Raw genomic sequence first — 13059 nt, forward strand, 5'->3', positions numbered from 1 at the left:
GTTTCTCAAGTCTCTGGATGTTGTGGGGCTGTCTTGGCTGACACGCCTCTGCAGCATCGCGTGGAGTTCGGGAACGGTGCCTCTGGACTGGCAGACCGGGGTGGTGGTCCCTCTTTTTAAGAAGGGGGACCGGAGATTGTGTTCCAACTACAGGGGGATCACACTCCTTAGCCTCCCTGGGAAAGTCTATGCCAGGGTACTGGAAAGGAGAATCCGACCGATAGTCGAACCTCGGATCCAGGAGGAGCAATGCGGTTTTCGCCCTGGCCGTGGAACACTGGACCAGCTCTATACCCTCACTAGGGTGCTGGAGGGTTCGTGGGAGTTTGCCCAACCAGTCCATATGTGTTTTGTGGACCTGGAGAAGGCATTCGACCGTGTCCCTCGTGGCATCCTGTGGGGGGTACTTCGGGATTATGGGGTTCGGGGCTCGTTGCTACGGGCTGTTCGTTCCCTGTATGACCGGAGCAGGAGCTTGGTTCGCATTGCCGGCAGTAAGTCAGACCTTTTCCCGGTGCATGTTGGACTCCGCCAGGGCTGCCCTTTGTCACCGATTCTGTTCATTATCTTTATGGACAGAATTTCTAGGCGCAGTCAGGGAACGGAGGGTGTCTGCTTTGGTGGCCGCGAGATCTCGTCTCTGCTTTTTGCGGACGATGTGGTCCTGTTGGCTTCATCGAATCAAGACTTGCAGCGTGCACTGGGGAGGTTTGCAGCCGAGTGCGAAGCGGCGGGGATGAGAATCAGCACCTCCAAATCTGAGGCCATGGTTCTCAGTCGGAAAAAGGTGGATTGCTCCCTCCGGGTTAGGGGGGAGTTGCTCCCTCAAGTGGAGGAGTTTAAGTATCTCGGGGTCTTGTTCACGAGTGAGGGAAAAATGGAGCGGCAGGTCGACAGACGGATCGGTGCGGCGTCCGCAGTAATGCGGTCATTGTACCGGTCTGTTGTGGTGAAGAGGGAGCTGAGTCGTAAGGCGAAGCTCTCAATTTACCGGTCGATCTACGTTCCTACCCTCACCTATGGTCATGAACTCTGGATCATGACCGAAAGAATGAGATCGCGGATACAAGCGGCAGAAATGAGTTTCCTCCGCAGAGTGGCTGGGCGCACCCTTAGGGATAGGGTGAGGAGCTCAGTCACCCGGGAGGAGCTCGGAGTACAGCCGCTGCTCCTCCGCATCGAGAGGAGCCAGTTGAGGTGGCTCGGGCATCTGTTCCGGATGCCTCCTGGACGCCTCCCTGGGGAGGTGTTCCGGGCTTGTCCCACTGGGAGGAGGCCTCGGGGCAGACCCAGGACACGTTGGAGAGACTATGTCTCCCGGCTGGCCTGGGAACGCCTTGGGGTTCCCCCAGAGGAACTGGAGGAGGTGTGCGGGGAGAGGGAAGTCTGGAGTACTCTGCTCGGACTGCTGCCCCCGCGACCCGGCCCCGGATAAAGCGGAGGAAGATGGATGGATGGATGGATGAAAGAATAAAATGCAAAAGATTTACCTGTTGCCAAACTCAGAAAGATACAGCTTGACCTAGTTCAAATTCAGTGCTTTCCCCTTACAGGTCCTGAGCTCTGGGTGCTACAGGTTCCACCCATATCCATCCATCCATCCATCCATCCATCCATCCATCCATCCATCCATCCATCCCTCTCCAACAACCGCTTGTCTTGTATGTCAGATGAACTGGTGAATCTAAATTGCCCACAGTGTGTGTACCTGTGAGGCAGACTGAGTGTGTGATTGCCTTACAACTCCATGAGTTCCATCCAGGTTGTAACCCAGCTTAAGCTCTACGTTAGTCACCATAGGCTCCAGATCTTTACTGGATGAACAGTTACTGAAAGCTGATAGATGGATACATTACTTTTTAGGAATAAGATGAAACTAGGGTTAGAAATGCAAAAGAATGAACTGCTGAATAAATCTGGTAACAATGTTGTCTCATGAGCTGAAAGCTAGACATTGATTATACTTATGGATATAAATGGTAGCAAAGGTTTTTTTCTGATTAGAAAAGAATAAAATGCTGGTTAATTTTGAAATGATTCGAAAAGAAGTTGATGGAAAATCAGCCTCTGAAGCATCAGCGTGCACACGCTGCCTGGATCTCGTTGAGGATCTTCTGCTTGTTGTTCTTCACATTCCGACTGGACACCAGCAGCAGGTCCTCAATCATTTCCTTGCTGTACGGACCCTGAAAAGTTTTGTACCTCTTCCTCCACTTCTCAATCTTTTCTGAGAGGGACATGGAGAAAAGCTATTAGAATATCAGAAGACGGAAGAAACCTGAAAGCAGTATTTCATAGAAAGCTAGATATCAATTGGCTCTGAAGATAGCATTTTTCCTGTTTTAATGTGTTTTCATGTGTTAAAATAAGATTCCTGTTTTAAAAGAAATATTTTAACAGCCACGAGGGAATATGGTAGATACACATTTTCCATCATTAAAGCACTGTATTTAAAACCGATGGGATGGGATGGGATAGGATGGTATATGACCCAACCTCCACAGTTGACAGTGTTGAAGAGCGGAAAGTGGACAACGATGGGCGCTTTTGTGTTGTCTTTGAACACATAGAAGTCTTTAGGGTTCTTTTCCTCTCCTGGTTCTATGACCAAGGAGGGGAATGGTCTTCCAGCCTCTTTACAGTAATCTGCAGCTTTCTTCACTGTCTGGAGAGATCGTAGTAGTGACATTGCTACATGTAATTCAAATGAGACACATCACAGCATCCACCAGAATGCCGGTGTAGCGAAAGAAATTCACAGTATTAAAATATTGACTCTGTTCTCACCAGGAAGGGATCGTCACTGCTGAAGTCGAAGGAGAGAATGAGGTCCACCTTCCTCTCCGACCGTAAAGCAGCCACATAGGGTGAGTTCAACAGGATTCCTGCATCCTCCAGGTCTCTCTTCTCATCTGACAGCAGAGCAGCCGGGATGTGCTCTACCTCTGGACACAGAGCAGAGCCAGTGATGCTTTACTGCTGTATCAGGCCACATCCATTAGTGAAGGTAAAGACAGTTTGTCCTCAGGCTGTGGCTCCAGCTCAGTGGTTAGAGAGTTTGGAGAAAAACAGAGAGCAACAGGCACCAAGAGATGAGAACCACACTTGCCTTTTGCTGGGTACTTGTACAGGAAGTTGAATTTGGTGCCCCAGGTCCAGTTATAAAGAGCTATTATGGTCTTCCGCACTATATCTGGAACTGTGTTAAAAAGAGAAAACAGAAATCAGTTTGCATATTGCTGATGTTTTTCTCCAAAGCAACTTACACTGTTTTGCCCCCTGCAACTATTTACCCATTTAAACAGTTGTACATTTTTACTGGAGTAATTTATGGTAAGTACCTTCCTCAAGGTACTTTAGCTGGAGGAAGATACCAACCTGTGGGTCCAAAGGCAGGAGCTCTAAGAACTACACTACCAGCTTCAAAACCCTCATACACGCATTTGAACATAAAATTATATTATAGAAATGCAACTTTCTAAACAGCTTACTGTAAACATGGTATAACTTCTGATGGGAAACTACTTACTTCCTTTCAAAGGACCAAACAATCCCTCGAGGGCATTGCAGATTTCAATGGAAAGATCTGCAACATATGTCTGTCTCTCCTCTGCATTCAACTTCAGCCACTCATTTTTCTGCAGAACACGAACTCTTGAAGAGTTTGTGTTGCTTTCTGGCAAAAACAAAATGGAATTCGTTTAGACACCTTCATTTAATCATTTTCAAACTATTTTTCATGTTTCAAAACAGCTATTAATAATCAGTCAATTAAATTATAAATCTAATAAATAATATACTGTATTTCATGTATTATGTTTGATATGATAAACAAAAATGCTGTAGGCAAGATTATGTAAAATAACAATGATATATACATAACAAAATGTCGCATTTGTTCTGCATTGACTGAACTGGTGTCGGTCACAGTATTAGTATTAAACAGAACACTTAGTACCTTGTTGTAATTTTATTATTTTCTCCAGCAGAACGACACTTTTATCGTCATTTTCAAAAGAGTCATGCAGCTGCACCAGACGCTCCAACATTTTGTATGCAGGGTCCTCATTGAGGGCTTTTAAAAAACAGAAAATAGACGTTACAGAAATATTAACAGTTCGAACTGAATGTAAAAAACTCAAGACATTGAATAAATACAGCATCTCACCTGAATTTTCTGACTTATTCGTTGATTGGAAGTGAGAAAGCAGCTCTGAAAAATTGAAGGGATTTCATTAAATGCAGCCTTTGGCCAAAATGAAAATGACAGAGAGAGCAGAATACAGAAGAGAAAAATTGGCACTTAAAAATGTGAGGTCAAATAAATGTTTTGCTTACTGTGAATCCAGTCCCAAATCCACTGTAATATTTGCGTTATGTTTTCCTTCCCATCTCCAAGAGCACTGCCACAGAGTCCTGCAGAGACATGACTGAGGTTTACTTACACACTTCGGTGTCTCTGGAACAGTTCAATTATTAAAAGAAGAAGCACAAAGAGCACCTTGTAGGTACAACATGTCTTCCTCCTTGGGGGGCGTCTTGGGCTTTCCGTTCTCAAACTGGCTTCCGAAGAGGGATGTGTCCACATAGGCCCCCACATGGGAATAACCAGCTTCATGAGGACTGATCTCAAACCAGCAGGCTGTAACACAGGGACGGACTCATTTTAAACCTCTACAAACTGTTACTTTCCTAAAAAAAGACAAATCATACCCAACAGTACATTTAAAAATGGTTTCTGGCAGAAAAGGTATTGAAGAGGTTTGAGCTGCTGCCTTTTATCCCAGATGTTGTGGGGTTGAATCCCACCTCTAACTCTAGTATCCTTGTGGAAGGTAATTACCTGAAAATTGCTAAACTGTATAAATGTGTAAATAACTAAGTAGATTAACACTGTACCTTCTTTTCTAATTTTGTGAGTCTTTTTTGGGTCGTAAAAACTTCTCCCTGTATGTTCCATGTTCAGACATGTCAAGGGAATGATTAATGGGCCAACAAGAGAAATGGAGACTTTGCCAGTGTTGTTTCTGCCTTCTCCTTTACCAGGCAGGATTGTCTAGTTTTTCTGCCGTACTGACAGACAAACAGCAGCCTCCTTTTACTTGAACAATAATTCTTGCTGCAGGACAGAGATTAGGTAGGGGAAGAAGGATGTGTGCAGCATAGTGGCTTTAAAAAAAAACGAACTTAAGTAGTTAGAATATTTCCTGTTAAGGTAAGAATCTTTCTTAGCGCGTTCACATTATATTAAAGATCTTCGAAAATAGGTGCTGCAGGTGTGTTCTTTTTGTTTTAGTTGATACCTTTGTCCAGTAATGATTCATGATGTTAAGATACATACAGTTTTTTAGCCATTTTCATACAGCTGAGTAGTGTTATTCACTGGAGCAATTTAGGATAAGTACCATGCATTAGGGTACCATAGCAGGAGGTGGGATTAGAACCTGGGAGTCCAAAATCTCTGCCTAATAACCCTAACCAATGCACCCTGCTGTCCCATTCATAATTTAAATAAGCTGAGTGCTATACTACATCAGGACTGATTGATATAAAATACTGAAATTTAAAAAAAAAGAAATTGCTTCTCATTATTGAATGAAAGGGGGTGTAGTGGCGCAGTGGGTTGGACTGGGTCCTGCTCTACGGTGGGTCTGGGGTTCGAGTCCTGCGTGGGGTGCCCCGTGATAGACCGGCATCCTGTCCTGGGTGTGTCCCCTCCCCCTCCAGTCTTTCACCCTGCGTTGCTGGGTTAGGCTCTGTGACCTCGTATGGGACAAGTGGTTTCAGGTGTATGTGTGTGTGTATGTGTGTGTATGTGTGTATGTGTGTGTGTGTGTGAGTGAGATGATTATTGCATGAATGTGTGTACTTTGCATAAAGCTACACCTTATAAAGGAGGGTGCGGTGGTGCAGCGGGTTTGCCCAGAGACTGCTCTGTGGTGGGTCTGGAGTTCAAGCCCTGCTTGGGGTGCCCTGCAACAGACTGGTGTCCCACCCTGGGTGAGTCCCCTCCCCCTTCAGCCTTGTGCCCTGTGTTGCTGGGTTAGGCTGCAGTTTGCCTTGGGACAAGCAGTTGTAGATATTGTGTGTGTGTGTGTGTGTGTGTGTGTGTGTGTGTGTGTGTGTGTGTGTGTGTGTGTGTGTACACATACATGTCATGAACACCTACCTACTTTATCTGGAATCACACCATTTAGTGAAGATACTGCTCATTCTAGACTAATTGATTAAAAGATCAGATGTCTGAAACCAGGGTTATGGGGAGCCAGAGCATAACACAGCAACACAGGGCACAAAGGGTTGAGGACACACCCAAGAGAGGACACCAGACTGTTACAAGGCACCCTAAGCAGGACTTGACCCCCAGACCCACCAGAGAACAGACCGTGGCCAAACCCACTGCTCCACCACAGCCTCATGGGAATTATTAGTGGGCAAACAAGAGAAATGAGAGATTTTGCCAATGTTGTGCTCAGCCAGGATTGTCTAGTTTTCCTGCTGTACTGACAGACAAACAATGCCTCCCTTTTACTTGAATAATAATTGAAAAATTATTAGCTCAGAGCACTACAGGAGAAGGTGGGATTAGAACCTGCAACTCCAAAGCCTCTAACCAAAAATTCAAACCAATGCACCCTGCTGTCTCATTTACAGATTGAATAGGTCGAGTACTATATTACATCAGGACTGAGTGATTTAAAATAGACACGTTTTTGAAAATTTACTTCTCATTATTGCAAGAGTACAAATATTTTCCATAGAACTGCACATAATGATCAACTAAATGCTTGTCTAGAATCAAACCATTTAGTGAACATGCTGCTCAAGCTAGACTAATTGATTAAAAGATCAGATGATATAAATAGAAGTAAACATGGTGAACAGGGGGGACCAGGACTGAGAACATGAGCCAACTCAACGAAACAATAATCAGATCTGCACAACATGTACTGTACATACGTGCTGTCTGATTGTCTTCTTTCAGTCCCTTGTCGATGGCTGTGTAGATGGGATAGGGGTTGGTTGAGTCTCTGGCTTCCTGTTCTGAGAGATGGTGTCTATCTATCTATCGGGGTAAAAATGATGCAACAGAATATCACACAGCTGATGCAATTTTCTAATACATCTTAAAATTAAATAGTTCAAATAATTAAATACGTGTTAAAATTAATTTAATGCAAATGTGTGGAATCCTGACACTCAGCAATTACACCGTCCCTCATTGTGTGTTTTTCTTTCGTCACTGACCTCTTTTATGATGTTGTAAACAACAGTCGCAGCCCAAAAATCAGTCAGTGAGTAATTCTCATCTTCCACAGCTACACTTAGCCATTTCAGCATGTCTGATTTACTGAAACTTCCATTTGAGAGTCTGTCCACAATTTTTTTCTTGTCAGCAGCGACATTTACAGACCATTTGGGGTCCTCATACAGTGATGCCATGCACCTGAAAATGATAATTCACAAATCAAATCTTCTGTTTGTAAAGTTCAAGAGAAAGACTATGAAGTGATGCAGAGCCTTGAAGACATATAGAAACTGAAGTAAATAAGTGTAGTAGCAGTTGGATAAAGACTCCAAAAAAAATGAAACTAAAAAGAGCAGAATCCCCACCTGTCTGCACCCCTTTCTGTTGAACTCCTGAGCATTTTAAAAATAAATTAGCGCTTTTATTAAGCAACCTTAGTATACACACACTTCATCTTGCCACACACTTATGTATATCATAACTATATTATTCTACCATCCATCCAATTTCAAAAACCTTCTATCCTGAGCAGGGCTGTAGTGAACTGGAGTCTGCACTGAAAGCATTCAGTGCAAAGCGGGGGGTGGGGGGGGGGGCGTAATACACGAGACAGGACTCCAGTCCATTGCAGGATGGTTGCACAGACACCGTCCAGTTCACAATTTACAATTTAGAGTCAACAATTCACCTGAACTACACACTTTCAGGCTGTGGGAGGAAACCAGAGCACCTGGACGAAACCCAAACAGACACAAGGACATGCAAACTTAACCCACACTGACTAGAAAAGAACCCACATTCTCTCTCACCACCCAGGTGCTGTAAGGTGGTAGCGCTACTCCTTGTGTCACCCTCTTATTATACTTTTTTGTTCAGAACATCTCTGGGGTTCATTTATTTCATGAACTCTAGTTATTAGATGTGGGCAACATGGTAACACTGTAGCCACACAGCATCTCAGCTGTTTGGGTGTAGGTTCAAATCCAGTTCAGTCTGTGGAGTTATGTGTGGGTTTCCTCTGGGTGCTCTGGTTTCCTCCCTCAGTTCAAAGATATGCAGTTCTCTTGAATTGGTATGACTGTAATTGTATGTGGCTACCCTGTGATGGACTGGTGTCCTGTCTAGGGTGTATATGTATTGCTAATGTTTATTTATTTGTTACTGCATGTGTAATCAAAGGGGGTGCGGTGGAGCAGTGGGTTGGACCGGGTCCTGCTCTCCGGTGGGTCTGGGGTTCGAGTCCCGCTTGGGGTGCCTTGCGACGGACTGGCGTCCCGTCCTGGGTGTGTCCCCTCCCCCTCCAGCCTTACGCCCTGTGTTGCTTGGTAGGCTCCGGTTCCCCACGACCCCATATAGGACAAGCAGTTCAGAAAGTGTGTGTGTGTGTGTGTGTGTGTGTGTGTGTGTGTGTGTGTGTGTGTGTGTGTGTGTAATCAGGTGTACATATTCTCCATTTACCAAGTGGATCCTGACACTCCACACAGATAGGTGATGCTGTCCAGCAGTTTCTCCTCTGCCATCTGAGCCAAAGAGCCCAGCAGTCCCACCATGGCCCTTTCACCTCCTCCTGAGCCCAGGACAGCAATGACAGGGACATGTTCCTGTGGGAGGGAGTGTGGAACAAGAAGAAAAGTCAAGACTGAGCGGTGGACCAAATATAAATTTTTTGTTGACTTTCTTGTGTCCTTCTTAAGTCAGTAAATGAAGGACACTGAGGTCACAGTCTTTATTTAAATGCAGCAGTACAGTTCCGGTAGAGATCAATCTTATTCATGATCAGCACCCTCAACACAAAGAGGGTGAAAGGCTCAGGTTTGCATGGAGTACATACCTGTTTATATTTAATTCCATTGTCTTTCAGACATTTTTCCACCATCGCTTGTCTTTCTTTAACATATTGCTCCTCCTTCCGATTGAGGGATTTAGACACACGCACATACTCCCTAAAAGAGGAAGGAAAATGGAAAACAGCAGATTTTCTCATTAGTATAATTTCATCTATTGGGCAGCTTTATCACATCTAAATTCACACTGACACAAAGACAAGCTATTTTTAATGTACTGAATATGAATTGGCCTCATCACTTCAGTGTTGTGTTATTCTATCTATTAATCACTAATTAATTTTGAAATCATAAACATGAAAATATACAATATTTAAGGGCTACCTTTGCACTGATGCAGCATCCCTGCTCCTGTCAGTCATCTGTAATTATAACAAGAAAGTCAACGTGCAACCATGAAAATGACCTTACCATTTATTTTCTGACTTTATAATTATCCAATCAATTGATTAATATGAGACTATATATGTATCTACAACAAGAGGTTAAACATTTTTATTTTTGCATGGCTCTTACCTGTATCAAAATTAATTCTTAATTTTAAATCAACTTAAGCCAAATTTCTGTATCTTATTTAAGAAAAATGTATTCCACTTCTTACTTTGAATACTATTTTGAGTATCTGGTCTTGCTTTAGGCCTAACTGAGATTTTCAGCTGAGAATCCATGAAGGCGGTATAATTTTATCCAAGTTGTTTTAATTTGTGCCTAGATAAATTACCTTGTATTTCAATTCGACTCCATATATTCATTTCTGTTCTAAAAGTATAAAGCAATGGTAAGGGAGAGAAGTGGCTAAAATATTAATAAATATTCTTCTGCATATATATATATATACGTATGTTCAAAATCAGTGCTGTAAAAAATAATGAGAATTGCAGAGGCAAAAAAATATTTCTGGCATTCAGTCAGTTTTTTATTTTTATAATGCAATGGAATTATTGTTATATTTATATTATATTTAATTATATTTTATAAGGGGGGTGCAGTGGAACAGTGGGTTTGGCAAGGGCCTACTCTCCAATCAGTTTGGGGTTTAAGTCCCACTTGGGGTGCCTTGTGACAGACTGGTGTCCCATCCTGGGTGTGTCCCTTCCCTCTCCAGCCTTGCACCCTGTGTTGCTGGGTGAGACTCCGGCTCGCCACCACCCCACTTGGGACAAGTGGCTTTAGACTGTGTGTGTGTGTGTGTTTCTGTATCTGTGTATATATTTTCTAAGTAATAGAAGAGAGCAGAAATAGTTCAGAAGAGACAGAATTTGTACACCAAAAAAATGCAAATACATACAGATGAGTAATTTTATTTAAAATTGCAAATTATGTCCTTGAATGTTTCTGTGTACGAGCACTGTTTCATACCATGGTAAGTTGCATGCGCGCCAAAACTATAAAATTAATTCTGTTGAAATTCTGTCCTTGAAAGCAAAGATGCCTCAATATTTGGTAGTTTAGACAAAAATACAGTCATTTCAATGAACTTTTGACATTTGACAATTACAATACAAGAAGCAAACTTCTACAATTAAATCTTAACATTAACCAGATATCTTAATGTTAAAATATGTAACAATTTTCATCTTACCTTCTGTTCTTACCGTTAGCTTCTGTCTGTCGTGTTTTTAATTGGATCGAAGCTGAGTTCTCTGAGTAGATGAACAACAGGTGAACTTCAGTGGGAGTATATATACTGTACCGTACCCTCAACTATTGCTCAACCATGAATGTCAAATTTTTTGGAAAATTTCCATTTCAACACTCAGGTTCCCTTGTCAAATTGAAATAAAGTCCTTGGAACAGACATGTACAATCAAGGGTCTCATCATCACCCAAATGAGTCATCTTTCTACAGAAAGGTTAATAGAAAAACCTGTATGTACTGTTCTCCCTGCGTGTTGTGCACACCCAGTACGTTAACGCAGTTTAACAGCAAGCCAAACTCGATTCTCACGAGCCAGGATTATGAGCGTCTTGCTCCTTTATTGTCTCCAAATGTGAAAATGCGAATGAAAAGTTATTGCTTCCACGGGCGTAGGAAAAGCACACAGAACTCAAGACGCTTCCACTATGCCTATCCCAACAGTAGCGCATCATGGAAATAGCGCATGTGCACAAATTGCGTATAACTTACGGAAATAAAGGTTCCGCTCAACAAAGCAATTAATCACATAAACTAAACAAATCTGCGGGCAGAACACTCCCCGTCTGGCATGACTAATGCCACTAAATTTAAGCTGTTTTCCCTCTGTCCTTTTCAATCCCGTCCTTCCCAGTCATTTTCCAGCAGAAGGGCGACGTCGGAGATGGGCCGCAGGTAAGTCTTCGAGGTGCCCTGAGATGACGTCCGTACTTCAACTGTGCGGACCTTTCCATCGCTGCTTGGAGAGGTTGACGTGACCAGAGTCATTGGCCACTCATTCCTAGGCGCTTGACTTTGGTGTAACAGCACAATGTCCCCAGGTTGCAGGTTCCGATGCGTTCTGTGCCACTTGCGTCTTGAATGGAGCGTGCTTAGGTATTCGTTTCTCCAACGGCCCCAGAATTCATTCGCAAGCGTTTGCACTTGCCTCCACTGGCCTTTCAGGAGATCTTTTCCAGTGAAGATTCCTGGTGGAACATGTAGGCCTGGCTTTTGAGTTAGGAGCATGGCAGGGGATAGCAGAACTGGTGAGGAGGGATCCGATGAGATGGGGACCAGCGGCCTTGCGTTGATTATTGCTGAGGTCTCTGCCATCAGGGTACACAGAACCCCATGTGTCAGGTGAGTGCGTTTGTTTTGTAAAAGCATAGAGTCTAATATTCTGCGTGTCACCCCAATCATACGCTCCCACACTCCCCCCATGTGGGAGGCGTGCGGGGGATTGAACTTCCATGTGCAGCCGTTGCTGTGGAGATACTTCAGGATGCTGGTCTGCCTCTCATCAAGACACCCCATGCCCAGTTCCGCGCTGGCAGCGACGAAGTTAGTCCCCCTGTCTGACCTAAGCTGCTTTGCGGGGCCTCTAACTGCAAAGAATCTCCGCAATGCATTGATACAGCTGGTGGCATCCATGGACTCTATAACTTCGATGTGTACTCCCCTGGTACTCATACATGTGAACAGAATGGCCCACCTTTTGCTTTGCGCTGCACCTCCACAAGTGCGTCGAGTGACCACCAACCATGGTCCAAATATGTCCAGCCCCACGTACGTGAAGGGTGGAGATGTGTTGAGCCGCTCCGGAGGGAGGTCAGCCATCTTTTGCACTTCTACCTTCCCCCTGAGCTTTCGGCATATTACACAGCGATGAAGGATAGAACTCACCAGCCTCTTGCCAGCAACAATCCACAGTCCAGCCGCTCTGATGGCCCCTTCTGTGAACTGACGCCCCTGGTGTTTCACTTCCATGTGATGGTGTTTCACAAGCAGCTTGGTAACATGGCTATTCTTTGAGAGGATGATTGGGTTTTTTACCTCTGATTCAAGGGAAGCATGTCTGAGACGCCCTCCGACCCTCAGGAGGCCATCACTGATGTAGGGGTCAAGGGTCAGGATTGGACTTGAATTAGGGACTTCTGTGTTTGCTTGAAGAGCAGCATATTCGTTCGGATATGTGTCTCTTTGAACAGACTCTAGTATGAGCCTCCTGGCTGCTTCGAGTTCTCCAGGAGTGCGAGGCCTGCTACATTGATGCCATCCTTACACATGTGCTGCGATGTGTCGGTGGAGCCTGACTTGTGGGAACATGCCTGATGTATCAAGAGGGAAACAGCTCTCAACAAGGAGTTCCATGTGGAAAAATGCTGGAATCTTTCAGAGCCAAGTCGCTTAGCTTCAATGTGGGTAGCGAGAGCCGTTACTTGCGGTCTGACGTCCACGTCCATTTCAGGGTCTATCAGTTCAAAGTGCTCGTGCTTCTCTGGCTTTGGAGGCTTATAGAGGAAGTCAGGTCCCTTGAACCACATTGTGTTCATGAGCTGTGATGCAGC

The 13059-nt window shown here is 44.2% G+C and overlaps 1 protein-coding gene across 2 annotated transcripts; it reads right to left on the reverse strand.

The window, feature by feature from the left end:
- Positions 1 to 1679: 1679 nt before the first annotated feature.
- On the reverse strand, positions 1680 to 10741 carry LOC108937528 (cytosolic phospholipase A2 gamma-like). Of its 2 annotated transcripts, none has more exons than XM_029249613.1 (15): positions 10676 to 10741; positions 9418 to 9455; positions 9081 to 9192; positions 8708 to 8850; positions 7249 to 7447; positions 6961 to 7066; positions 4502 to 4642; positions 4339 to 4416; positions 4169 to 4213; positions 3959 to 4075; positions 3530 to 3676; positions 3110 to 3199; positions 2788 to 2945; positions 2497 to 2665; positions 1680 to 2227 (listed from the first exon to the last, which is right to left on the reverse strand). In XM_029249613.1, the coding sequence occupies exons 2-15, from the start codon at positions 9453 to 9455 to the stop codon at positions 2076 to 2078; spliced, it is 1695 nt and encodes a 564-aa protein (XP_029105446.1). In that variant the 5' UTR covers positions 10676 to 10741; the 3' UTR covers positions 1680 to 2075. The 2 variants fall into 2 exon arrangements, with proteins under 2 accessions (XP_029105446.1, XP_029105447.1); XM_029249614.1 differs by having other exon boundaries at positions 10689 to 10738.
- Between the last annotated feature and the right edge of the window lie 2318 nt (positions 10742 to 13059).

Source organism: Scleropages formosus, unplaced genomic scaffold (assembly GCF_900964775.1).
Source record: "Scleropages formosus unplaced genomic scaffold, fSclFor1.1, whole genome shotgun sequence".
In the NCBI taxonomy this organism is placed as follows: domain Eukaryota; kingdom Metazoa; phylum Chordata; class Actinopteri; order Osteoglossiformes; family Osteoglossidae; genus Scleropages; species Scleropages formosus.

Excerpts from the sequence above, each read along its gene's own strand:
- LOC108937528 (XM_029249613.1), bottom strand. The coding sequence starts at position 9,455 with ATGACTGACAGGAGCAGGGATGCTGCATCAGTGCAAAG. Across the intron at positions 4,643-6,960 it reads AGAAGACAATCAGACAGCAC|CCTGCTGGTTTGAGATCAGT; the intron begins GTATGTACAGTA and ends CCTGTGTTACAG. Across the intron at positions 4,417-4,501 it reads AGACATGTTGTACCTACAAG|GACTCTGTGGCAGTGCTCTT; the intron begins GTGCTCTTTGTG and ends ATGTCTCTGCAG.